Source organism: Pholcus phalangioides, unplaced genomic scaffold, assembly GCF_987345545.1.
Source record: "Pholcus phalangioides strain wild (caught in Gottingen) unplaced genomic scaffold, Ppha-v1.0 ptg000004l_1, whole genome shotgun sequence".
Taxonomy (NCBI): domain Eukaryota; kingdom Metazoa; phylum Arthropoda; class Arachnida; order Araneae; family Pholcidae; genus Pholcus; species Pholcus phalangioides.
In genome coordinates this window covers 22,819,278-22,833,008 of record NW_028301597.1, presented here as the reverse complement: position 1 = coordinate 22,833,008, position 13,731 = coordinate 22,819,278, and the positions used below count along the sequence as shown (strand labels likewise).

General features: G+C 37.9%; 1 protein-coding gene across 1 annotated transcript in view; it reads left to right on the top strand.

Annotated features, from left to right (window-relative positions):
• The first annotated feature begins 346 nt into the window (after window positions 1–346).
• The window catches only part of LOC149086772 (nose resistant to fluoxetine protein 6-like), a 52,877-nt gene continuing 39,492 nt past the window's right edge, over window positions 347–13,731 (top strand). Inside the window, exon 1 of the mRNA XM_089231821.1 lies at window positions 347–1,020. Coding sequence (XP_089087947.1) covers window positions 684–1,020 — 337 coding nt within the window. The 5' untranslated portion in view covers window positions 347–683. The remainder of the gene's footprint in view (window positions 1,021–13,731) is intronic.

Below are 13,731 nucleotides of genomic sequence, written 5' to 3'. Positions count from 1 at the left end.
CTTCAACTCAAGGAGAGTCGAGAAAAATCTAAAGTATCTATGATGCCTTTTTTTTTGCCCTTTACCTCAATTTTGCACGTCTCTGTCGTTGTTCTCGGGTCAGATCTCGAACAAATCCAATGATATCGTGGACGAAAAAAAAAACTTGTTTTTTCCCTCCTAAAAACATATTGTATCTTAGCTTCATGGGAAAGAAGTTTTTTGTCATTTTTCTTAATAAACTCAGGAAATAAATGTCCCGTGAATTTTTATACTTTGGTCACGTGTATGTTTTTAAGAACAAGGGGGAAACAAGCTTACGAACGAAAAAAAAAAAAAAAATAGAAGAAAGGAGTATATCTTGAGAGACCGCCCACCGATGACGTCAAATGATGGACAAACCACAGCTTGCTTCGAATCGCTAAGGTCATCCCCATGGAACAAAAAAAAAATAATAATTTGGACTAAGTTCACCGGATGGCGGTATTTTATGTACGGTGTTGGTAGCGGTTGGTACTGATTTGAACTTTCTCTTCGATTGACAGTGAAACCGAAATTTCATAATTTTATTCAAGTGTATGACTTCAGACACTTCCCGTTCACCGGAGCTACAAGGACTAAAATTAACGACGTTTCATAAAAATTTGTATCTCACTAAAATCTCGTAATATTCGGGAAAAAAAAAATTCTGAAACGTATCGATAATGCATCTATTACTTTGGCTGGTGTCTTCGATCGTTGTGGTATCCGCATCTAATGTGTCTACCTCCACGGAAACGACAGAATTATTCGACGGTAATGTGACAGAGGCGATAAATGATGCGAGTATCACGGAATCGACGACGACGACGATGCATCCTGCCAGGGCTAAATGGAAGCAAACTGAATCGATCACAAAGACGTTGACAGCCCAAGTTGTGAAGCAGATCCTGCGCTTCTTCGTACAAGAGGCTCAAGATTTGAATCTAACTCCTCTGTGTCAGAAACATATGATGAAGATGCTCGTCGGGCTCAAACAGATGAAGCTGTGGGCTTTTAAAAGTAAGTGCATGAAAAACCCAAATTCAAACGAATTCATTTTTTCACGAAAATTGAAGATTACTGAAGTAAATGATTATGGTGTATAACTAAAAAAATCATGATAGGCAAATTCAATCACGTTTATCACGTTTATACTCACTGTACTTCAATCACGCTTATTCCAAAACTCCTTTCTGAGACTCAGTGGCGTACGCAGGATCGACTTTTGGAGGGAGCATAAAAATTTTCTTCCCGAGAAATTTTGATTTACCACCCTTCAAAAAGTATTTGCATTGATATAAATTTTCTATAATATAACATATAAAGGGTATTTTCTTTCAGTGTTTTTTTACCGAAATATTATTTTTTCAACTTTCGGTCGTCTTGGAAGGGAACGGGTCCCCTGAGCACAACTCTGCGTACACGCCTGGTGGACTGCTGGTGTAACTACTGATCTAAGATTTTCAAAGCTGGTCTAAAGAAATCCGCAAGTATACTGGAGCAACCGAAACGATGTCCTAGGGATCCGTGTTTGACGGAGGAAGTGTGAGGGGATCAGGTCGCACAGAAATACAGGTTAACGGCCTAGGCAACTCTGCTGCCGACGCTGCGGTCCTGGTAAAAGTAATGTTCATGCTAATGCACTTTTTCTGTTACCAACAGAAATTAAATCTCAACTAAGTATCCATCCACCAGTTCAATGGATCTCAAAAAGTGATCCTCCAATCTCCGAGGGTACACATGACGTTGCTAAAGCATTCGTGGGATGTTGATCAGAAAGATGTAGGAACTAAAAGAAAGCTATATAAAATCTATGATTCCCTCTCGAAAGTGAGTTAGTGATAGTTAGTTTCTCGAAAGTGAAAAGATCCTTAGAGCTCTATGGTGGACCAACCATAGAGAAGTTATATCGGATAAGTAAATGATAAGAGCACTAGTTAATACTCATACATGCACTAGCTAGACTATTTTTGTGAATTAAGTGATTTTTTATTGTTATCCCCAATCATATTTGGGCCACACAAAAAAATGGAATTCACCTTTTATCCCCCCCCCCCTAAAGTGTTTCTGAGTAAAAAAGGTTGAAACGTTTGTGCACCCATGCTCCAGGATCAAAGACTCATTTCTCTACTTACTTTTACTTTAGAAAATTCTTAATAGCCAACCTAATGCTTCTGGTATTTTATTCAAACATTCTTATTTTCCTAACTAAGACCATAAAATTAAACCCTATTTTGACATGCACAGACTGTTTAGGATTCCGTTTTTTACCTCATTCAATGAAAGTAAACTTTTATGCATATAGAAACGTCCTCTCCACTTGTCAATACAAGATTCATCACTGCCTCCCACGGGGACTCGAACCCCGGTCTCTCGCTTGCTGAAATGATGAATTTTCTTCCTTGTAATCTTCATCTCCAAAAATAACCAGTCTTTCGATGAATCTTGTAGTAAACTTTTAGTTCAGTTATCGAATCTTCACCGCTTTTTCTGTTGCGTTTTTAATAATTCAAGAAAGAACAGAACATTTGCATAAATAGGAATGTCTGCATTCTCTTCCTATAGACCAATCAGTATTTTCTAAATGAAAATACATAGAAAAACTCAAACTTTCGCATTTACTCAACAACACAATTAGCATCATCTGTATCAGGGCCCGTAACTTTCTGTGTTTCAAAATCAGTTTATTTATGTATTTATAAAATAATGTGATCCTCACGTATTCCCATATAATCAGCATGATACATTCTTTTGTGCCAATAAGACGATAACCAGGAACTTCCCCTTCTGTCAATAAGGTGTAAGTCGTCACAGACCCTCCTCTACAGATTACAAAATAATAGTCAGCACGTAATAATGTAAAAATAATAAATTGATTGTTTCTTCTTATCCAAGCTCACGGCCCTCCTAGAATATCTCTAGGGACCCCTGGTTAACAACCACTGATCTATATAAATTTTAAAAAAATAAAATGAATTTCTGACATAATTTGAATAAATTCAAATTCACTTCAATGCTACATGAATCAGTTTTGAATTTAAAATGGGTCGAATTATTAAATAGCATATGGACTGATGAATTAGTAATTTGTAAGTAATGTTTGAAAGATGGCAGTTATAGCGGCTTATACATTAGAACTATTTGTCAAAATTTCATTAACGTATGGCATATCCTAGTTAAAAAAAACCATCCAAAGTTCAAAACCGAAAGGGAATAAACGAGCATTCTAGAAATATATCCATTGGCAGCAATAGAAGCAATCTCTCTCTCTCGTATCGCTCGTGGCATTTTCACGCGTCACCTGTTCGCGTTACAATCACCACAAGAATGAAAGTGAATTGCTTTTTTTTCTAAATGTGCTTTCAATTACTTTTTTCCGCAAATGAAGTTCAAAGAGCAAGGGTAAGAGGAAAAATATATAAAACGAGCAGAAGAAGTGAAACGAGGCAAATGACCCAGAAACAGCAATTAAAGTGGAGAATAGTTGGTAGGAAAAAATAAATAAAAATAAAGGAGTCGCACAGGCCAATTGGCTGACATTCATCATTCTTCGCGTAATTTATTCAGTTCTTCCGCAGTCAGCGTTATTTGCCAAGCTCATGCTGCGAACAAGTTGGAAGCTCAATATAAATGGATATGTATAGTAAGCCTCTTTAAGCCTTGGTATTCCTGGCCGATATCCTCGAACGGATCATAGCCCTTTTCCCTTCCTTCGTGCATTAATAAAGGCGGGGTTCCTCTTGTCAGATATCGCTCGAATTTATGGGGAATTTTCAGTCGATTTCCAAGGCATTTCCCCTCCTCCCACTGCGATTGATCGGGAATTCCACGATTTCTAATAGGGGAAATTTCCAGTGAGAGTGTATTTTCGGGAACTCGAAGAGGAATTGAGAAACTCTGCCTGGAGACACGGGGCGGAATACTTGCGTTTTAATACACGATCAACGTAAAACTGAAAACTGCCAATTGGTCATTCATCTCTTTACATCAAAGATATTGAATAATTGCGATTGGTTCTGGTTCTTCTCTCTCATTATGAACGAGGATGAACGGCAAAATTCCGAAATAGTTAGACTCAAAACTGAACACTGATGTAACATGACGATGCTTTAGAGATACCTGACCTACATTTTCGATAACTGCTACACCATAGATAAACGCAGATGCAGTCGGCCGCGCTTAATCTGGTGCCAACAATTCCAGCACATAATATGCTCCTCTACCACTGTAAAGGCTGCTGTCACGGTCCCGGGTTCGAATCCGAAGAAGGATGTAGTTAAGATATTTTCCCTAACGAGCTTGAGGTGACCACCGATAGACAGACAGCGCCTTCATTTCCAACCTATCTCATTAATGGCAGTAAATTGCAATATAGCGATATGGCTAGAGCGGTGAAGTAGCACATAATATCCGATTACGCGAGCTATCCGATTATGCGGGGAACAATTCAATTGCCATTTTACAACGTTAGCATAGTATAGTATAGCTAAGTATAGTTTATATTGAAAACTGATGAAACAAATCAATATTAATAAAGCTTCTCGAAGGAATGAAACGTCTAAAACAATGAAACGAAAATTATGTTTAATTACAATGATCACAATACTTTTATGGTAGCGCCCTCTATTTACTCAACAGAGAGCAAAAATAAAGTAATTAAATGTACGTATATTAAAGACAACTCGAATACTTGGAGGCTAGCACCTACCTCAAATGTATTTATCTTAACCTCGTAACTTATTTTCCATTAATTTTAAATATTTCATTAAATAAAAACATTATGTGTATAGTGGTTGGTATGTATTATTAGTTGACGTGTGACGCGTAATATTCGATTAAGCGGAGTAAAGCAGATGGGCTGGGTAAAGCCGTTGAAATGATCATATAAAGCGGGGAAGTTTAGCATTTTCTATATGGTAGAAAATTTTGTGCCGGAGGACTTTATCCGTTTAAGTGGGTTGTCCGTTTATCCGTTATACGATTAAGCGGGACGACTACTTTCAGAGAAATCCAGTGATAACACCACACCCCTGAGGAACGTAAAAATTATTCATGTGGACACGAACATGCGAATTTGTAATTAACGCAGTATCTCAGGAAACACCAGGTATATAGATATAGGTCTCAATAGTATTTACAGTAAGAATAGATTTCATTTAGGCAAATTCAATAACACCCGTCTCTAATGTGAATATGTCTTAAGATTTTAGCACCAAAACCTGTGGCGCATTATCGTAACGAAATAATTTCACGCAAAATCACGCGATGGTCATCAGAAAGTATACTTCACAAATTAAAGTCAACGGTATGTACGAGTAGAATCTTGTTCAAATTTAATTGCAACGATACTCTATAAATATGAATACGTTTTCAGGTTTGTGCACCAGAGCAGTTGCACTGTACCTTTCACTTTTTAAACTGAACTCTGATACCAGGCTCTATCGCCGGTATCATTCACTCCGTTCCATTGTGCTGTTAGACGCTCATGGTATTCCCCCGGAGAATTAAGGTTTGATTATCAAACCGAAGCGGTAAGCTATTGCAGTACAACAGCCAGACACATCTTCATCACGATATTTACACACACACACATATCCAGGCATTTACCACTTTCACTTCGATAATTGTAGAGAGATGGCAGCATCAGTAGAACATGAAAAACGTGTAATTCATCCAAAATAAATATGTTGGGGCCACACACACACACGCACACCCACACGCACGCAATACGATCCGGAATTCACCGAATCGTAAGAATTTCTCAGAGAGATGTTTATGAGGTGCATGTACGGTTTTTGTACGGTGAATTTTGTTCCTATAATTTATCATATTTATCGATGATCATGTAAATCCCTAGGTCATATTAGTGAAAAAAATAAATCGTCGATGAAATTACTGAAATATACCGAAAATGAGCGTGAATATCGGTCTAGTATAATGAATTCGATCGGTAATGTTCATTTTGTTCCCACAATAACTATAGTGATAAGCTTCATGTTTTCATCTTTCAAGGACTATTTTATCGAATTTAATTATTACAGCCAAATACTTGTAATGCGCATATACCTTACGAGCAAAACAAATAAACTGATTAAAGTAAAGAAGAGATAATGTGATACTTTTTCCCATATTTATAAAAATTACCAATTGCATTTGAGAATTATGCACAATCACCGGTAAAAGTAATAAACATAATGCAATTTATCAAACTGCCGAGATGATTGGTGGTTATGCATAATATGAAAATGAAAATAGTTCCAGCTTAAAGTTTGTGTGACCTTCGTGCTCTTCAATTCTAATTGAGGGAAATCTATTCTTATCTTATACCGAAACGTGTGGTTAAAGGTACGAACGTAGTGCACTCTCGTTTCTAACTCTGTAGGTCTGCACCGTTACGGATTTGCAGAATCCGAAACCAAGCGTGCACTTTGTCAACATCTCCTGCAGCAGAAAGCCTCCGCGCAAAGCTTTAACATCACTGAAGTCCATTTCACCTATAGGTATTGGACCTATAGCAGTCGGACGTATGAGAAATCTTTACCTTTTTCCGCAGTATATTCACTATGACTATAGGTGAAATTGACGACTTCAGTGACGTCACAAGCTTGGCACGGAGTCTTTCTGTTATAGAAGGTGTTGACTATGTTCGCACCCTTACCCACAGGTTTCGGTATAAGATGAATTGTTAAGCTTTCTCAACACATACTCGTAAAACAAAAGATCGTGGATTCAGATAAATCCAATTAGCATCCAAAACACTCTATTCACAATCCACACAAGGTCATCGTCGATGCCAAGGGTTTTCACGGTTAAAAATAGTTATCAGTGATCAAGTTTGAAGACACAAGAATCGAAGGATTTGCAATGTAACACACACATACATAGTTACGTAACTAGAATATCAACGTATAATCAACTTCCGATGCAAGGTTATAATTATTTTTTCATGACCCTTTTTCTTTCTCAGCGTAATTTTTAGCTCTCGTAATTTATCGTGTTTTATATATATATTAGGACGGGATCGAAATGTAAAAGCAATGACCAACCTTGATGGGTCCGACCTCGGTTAATGATCCACTCGCGCTATAGGATGGTGGATAAATGACCTCGCTAATGAACTACGGTATCATTTCGTCCATCCATCGACGGTCAAAGTACGCGTGTAACTAGATGGGTGTTTTCCCATGACGTCATAAAATTATATCTGTTACACAACGTGTTACTAATTGCCACGGCTTAAAATGTTTGCATAATTCATGAGAATCAGCTTGTAATGCGTTTTGATTGTGTGCATTCGATTGTGAACTCTTTGAGCATCGTAGTTAATATCTGCCGTTTTGCTTTATTAAAGAAATTGATTGGTTCGTCAACTATTGTCGGATTGATTAACTCATATTTCAGAAGTTCGAACAAGGGGAATCATTTGGATTTGATTACCATGATTCTGGTCGAAATTAGTGGCAAATGTTTTCGAGTTTAGCAGTATTATTTGAAAATTCCTAAAAGCAAAAATTTAAATTATTAAATAATTGTACTGTACGGGGTGTCCCATAAATTCGTAAATAGTTAAAAAATTTAACATTCATGAAAAATAAAGAAATTGGATATTTTGAACGCGTTTGCGAAAAAATTATTCTCACAAAAACAGGGATGTTTTGGTTCGGGAAAATTTTTTTTCGAATTTTAGTCGATTGTGGGCATGGTAAATGCGAATCAGAATCTTATAAAGGTGAACAATCAATAGCTTATTTCTGAATCTCCCTGTTATTCGCGCTTACATAAGGTTTTCATTGTGATGGTGATATTTGTGGATAAAACACTATTATTGAAGTTGTTTTACCTCAGCCACGAACCAAATCTCAGCTAGATGTAGGGGCTAAGATTTGATTCTGGTCTGGATGAATCGCTAGATAAAGTTTTACGAGCGTTTCGGACACAGAAGATATTAAAGAAAGGTTTTTATTCTAATCATTCGTGTCAGGCTGGCATGTAACGTCATCTATCGATAAAAATTTCAACTAAATTTTCTCCCTTGAAATAAAATAAAAACCACGTTCGTGGAAATAACTGTTTCTCCAAAAATTTAAATATTCTGGGACAATCTATACATCTCAATATTGAAACAAGGTAATATACCTGAAATCATGATACTTTTATTACAACGGGATGTATGATGATGCCAACATAACTGATAATTTGGTGAAGGCCTCAATCAATGGTTTCAGTAAAAAGCGTCATATTTCAAGTAAATGTAAATCACGTAAGCATAATGAAGCCCTTAAAAAGAAGTTGAAAAGATGTGTGTTATCCAAACTTGTGTCATCTCAATGCCCAGTGCCGAATGAGTGTGATAAGCATCAGCAAAAACGATCGGACTCTGACACTGATACTGATCATGATGATCCGGCGCTAGTCAATAGGATCACCAAGGAACTTTCCGACTGTGTTAAGTTATCTAATTCAACGGCTAATCCAGTTTTGCCATCTGTAACTGGAAATTCAGTGATCCCTGACGAAGGCAATGGCAACGAAAAAAGCAGATTCAACGTGGGAAAATTGAAAACCAAGAACTCTAAAAGTGACAAGCATGCTAACAAAAATATCACTGTTGCCAAGGCCCCTCCATCTAATGCATGTATGGCAAAAACTTCAGATCGTTATCTGCCGTCTCTTCAATCCAGGATCTCGAAAGAGAAACCGGATCCAGCACTTGGTTCCATGGTCACAACTGACGAGCCAGATAATCACCCAAAATTGACGAAGTCACAGAGATCAAAAGCTAGAAAAAAGGCAAAAAAGATGTCTACAAGAGCAAATGAGGTGATGCTCTCCACGGGAAATAACAACTCCACTGGAGCTACTGCTACCCCCATATTTGAAGATAAATCAACAAATGAGTTTGCAATCGCTTCAACAAGTCATCGAAGTCCAGTGAGAGACTCAGGTGGGGTTGGAGAGTGCAATGCAGAGTCGGATTCAGTGGAACCGAGTAGGGTAGAATCTAGAATTGACAATGATTATCCTAATGGTGACAACGATGAATTCACTCAAGTCAACAGAAGACGAAAAAAAGTTAATGTACCCCAAATTGTCTTATCCTCTTGGGGATCCAACTGGCTTGCAACCTTTCGAGATATAAAAAACAATTGTGAATTTGCTCCAGTGTCTAAAACGACAGAGAAGAACATTCTGTTAAATTTATTTAGTGAAAATGATCACAGGAACGTCACAAGGTTCTTGGACGATAACAGGTTCGAGTATCATACGTACCAAATGAATAGTGAAAGGTCCTTAAAATTTGTAATACGTGGTCTACCAGCAAATGTTAACCACTCTGACATCACTAATGACTTATCAAAACAAGGATTCGATGTGATAAAAGTATGCAATCTCAAAAACTATACTTCAGGAAGAGTACTCCCGCTCTTCTTGGTGGAAGTTCCGATCAACTCTAAAGAAATTGCCAACTTGGTCGACATCGACGGGGTTCCAATAGAGATTGAAAGATACAGAGGAAATCGTTTTCCCTTGCAATGCAGGAACTGCATGAAATTCGGACATACAAGTTATTTTTGCCATAATCAAGCCATATGCGCATTTTGTTCAGAAGGACACAGTACTAGAAGCTGCTTGGTTAAGGGAGATCTGAACAAGATAAAGTGTTACTTCTGTGGAGGCCCTCATACAGGAACGTATTCTAAGTGCCCTGCCAGACCTGCTTCCACAGGTGAATCTGGAAGAACCTTCATCTCCAAGCTTCCACCTTCGCTTCGAGATTTCCCCCTTCTAGGCAGCGTAGGAAATAACGTAGTTTTAGAACGAGGAAGAGACAGAAATGGGGAAAACAACTTTTCTGAAAATAAGTTGTCTACTAAAACGGAGTCAAATCCTTGGGTCAAGGCTAGTACAATCCCGTTGGTATTACAACGTTCTGTAGACGAAGTCTTAAAGGGACCACATATTCTTGGAATAGGCAAAGTGCATCTCACGGAAGCCGAACTGGTCGAGGAGCTGAACAGAAAGTATAACGAAGCCGAGCAAGTGAAAATATTAGATTACAAAAATAATCAATTTGGAATTAATTTCACAGATGTAATTCATGAATTCAACAAACATCTTAATAATCGTGATGATTCTTTCGGCGATCACATAGTTAAGCCGTCTGAACTTTCCAAATCTTATAATAATTCTGTAAATAGGCAAATGCCAGTACCTTACCTTGTCATTGATGAAACTGATGTCACTGATGCGTCTGTACATTCAGTTTGTATGTCTTCAACTACTAATGAAACAGTGGAGAATTCACAGAAGAACAACATCGAGAACTTTTCCAATGTTGTGCGAGAACTTTTGGTCAATATGGGCATTTCTGAAGATAAGGCTCATAACCTTATTCAAATTCTGATTGGTTTTATTTCAGCGCTCAAAAATTAATACACCAGTGTCAACTATCAGCAAACCGCTGAAAATTCTGGCATGGAATGCCACTGGGCTTAAACAGGAACTACAAGAATTCAAACAATTACTCTATGACCTACAAATTGATGTAGCACTGGTTTGTGAAAGTTTTTTAAAACCTTCTCATACTTCCAATATCTCTAATTTTATCTGTTTACGTGAAGACCGTCTACATGGAAGGGGTGGTGGAATTGCGGTGTTCGTTAAAAAGGACATTCCTCACCAAAAACTTTCGATTCCTTCTTCAACTGAAATGGAAGCTTTGGCAGTAAACATCTTCCTCAACAGATCACCAATAACCATTTGTGCAATTTACAAACCACCTAATAACCATGTTGATATCAATCTCCTAAACTATCTCGTTAATATCAACAATCCGGTACTAATTGCTGGCGACTGGAACTGTAAAAGCCCTACATTCTTCAGCCATTCCACAAATAGACAAGGTAGAGTTCTAGAAAGATTTTGTAGGAATAATTGCTTGTGCATTCATTCATCGAACATTCCAACCAATTATCCTACTAGTCGATTTTATCGACCCGATGTTCTGGACTATGGAATCTCCAAAAACTTTAGGCACAACATCTTTTTCGAAACAACTGCCAAACTTAATTCAACTCACAACCCTATTATTTTCACCATCGATATAACTAGACCAAAGGATATTCCATATCAACTGGTTACCAACTGGGAAATCTTCCGCTCTACGCTGGAAACATTACCAGTGTGGAACTCAGCGGAATTGACGACAAACTGTATTGAAAATTCAGTAGTTGATGTGACTGAACAAATTAAAACAGCTATTCAAGCCTCTACCAGGAAGATTAAGGCAAAAGAAAACAGATTTGGCATTTCGGAAGAATTACGGGACAAAATCAGACTAAAAAACCGGGTCCGAAAACTCTGGCAAAGATTTAGAAGACGGTCTGACAAAACCAGTCTAAACAGACTAGAAAAGGAAATAAGACAAGAAACAACTGAATATGTCAATGAGAGATTCACCCACTTCATTGAGGAGGCCACAGCATCCGATGGCTCACTTTGGAAGGCGTGGAAAATCTGTAAACGAAAATCTCCAGCGGTGGACAAAATTACAAACGAACAAGGTCAACTGTTGTATACAAATGAAGAGATTGTTGAAACGTTTGCTGATAACTATGAAAAGCAATTCATGCCAAACAGTCTGCAATCTCGAAGTATTGCTTCAGCTCATCATGGAAAAGTTCAAGAATTCCTGGATAGAGTTCGCTCGGATGCCTTGCGCGGAATGGGTGCTGCCGGTTTGACCAATGTTGACGAAATCAGGGGCATGATTAACAAACTCAAAACTAAAAAAGCTTCTGGTCATGATGAAATTTCAAATCTCGCTCTTAAAAATCTTCCTCTTTCTATCCTCAAATCATTCACTAATATATTTAATAGCATGCTTCAGACAAGCTATTTTCCTAATGTCTGGAAACTTTCTATTGTCAAACCTCTTCATAAATCTGGAACTGACCCACTTTTCTCTCAAAACTTCAGACCTATCAGCTTACTCAGTAACATTTCTAAAGTCTTTGAACGTATCTATATTTCACGTCTTGACGCTTTCCTGTCCTTCAACAGCATTCTTCGAAGTGAGCAGCACGGATTCAGGCGGTGGCATTCTTGCGTTACTCAGCTGCACAGAGTTACCGAGTTCGTGATGACTGCGTTCAACTACAAGGAACATGTCTGTGCTCTCTGTCTGGATATATGTAAGGCCTTCGACAAAACGAATCACACGACCTTATTATCCAAACTAATTGACCTGGGTTTGCCTGACTATTTCATCATCTTTTTAAACAGTTACCTTTCCAATCGAAGATTCCAAGTCAAAAATGGCAACTGTCTCTCAACTGTTAGACCAATAAGAGCGTCTGTCCCGCAGGGTTCTTGTTTGGGACCACTGCTCTTTGCGCTATACATCAATGACTTCCCAGCTCCTCAGCGCGGAATGCTTGGTCTATTTGCTGACGATGCCATCCTGTTGACCAATCACAAAAAAGGGAAAAAATGTATTGAAAATTTACAAGAATCAACTGAAGACGTTGAGGACTGGTGCCAAGACAACGATATAAAGTTGAATCATCAAAAATGTCAATATATTCTCTTCACAAGACGGTACAAGTTTCCAAGAACTCCCATATACATCGGCAACACGGTGTTGACAAGAAAACTCCAAGTCAAGTATCTAGGTTGTATACTAGATAAGTCGCTCTCATTTTCTCCTCAGGTGATGTACGTAAGAAATAAGGCCTCACAAGCAGTTGGGATGCTATCCAGAATCACATTCCCACAGGCCAGGCTAACGTTGAGGAATAAAGTAATTCTTTTTAAAACTATTATTCGTCCTATTCTGACATATGCTGCCCCAGTGTGGGCTCATGCCAGTCTTGCAAATATGAAACGTTTACAGACACAGCAGAACATCATTCTTCGTCAGTTTACCAGAGCCCCCTGGTATGTGAGAGGAAAAAACATCCGTAAAGATCTTGACTTACCACTAATCTTGGACTATATCAAGGAGCTTGCCAATGCTCATTTTGACAGGCTACGATCTTCTGAACACCCGCATCTTAGAGAAATTGTCTATTATGACCCTAGAATACCCACAGTACACTCTAGGCCAATGGACTTGCTGAGCGTGGATTGGGTGACGAATTGATGTAATTTGCAGAACATTTTCATGATTTTGATTTTTTTTTTTTTTTTTTTTTTCAAAACAATTTATCAATCTAATATCAGTTTTGTTTGATATTGCGGATGCTGTGATTGCAATTCAGAGGCATTTATATGTGTGGTTTTTTTTGTTTTTTTTTTTCGCAATTAATAATTTTTCTCATTTATTCATAAATTGAGCTTGCATAAAATGGTGCATTGGGTTCGTGTCGTGTTGAAACTGATGTTATTACAATACAGAGATGGTATGTGTCATGTCTTCATTATAACTTTTTCTTTGACGTTCTTGATTATGGTTATATGACTGATGACGGTTCAACAGTACCTCAAACATCTCTGGTCAGTGTCTCTCGATTATGTAAATATTTATAATGTTGGGGTTTTTGGGTAGCATATCATCAGCTACTTCCCTTAAGACATTTCCCCCTTGTTCTTCGATTGTGTTGTGTTTTATCTCGATGAGCATTCATTTCGCGAAGATTTGTAAACAATACTCTCCTGGCTCATTCATTCTCTACACACACACATACACTACATACCTTACACACATGCACAAACTTGTCTTTTTCCTTC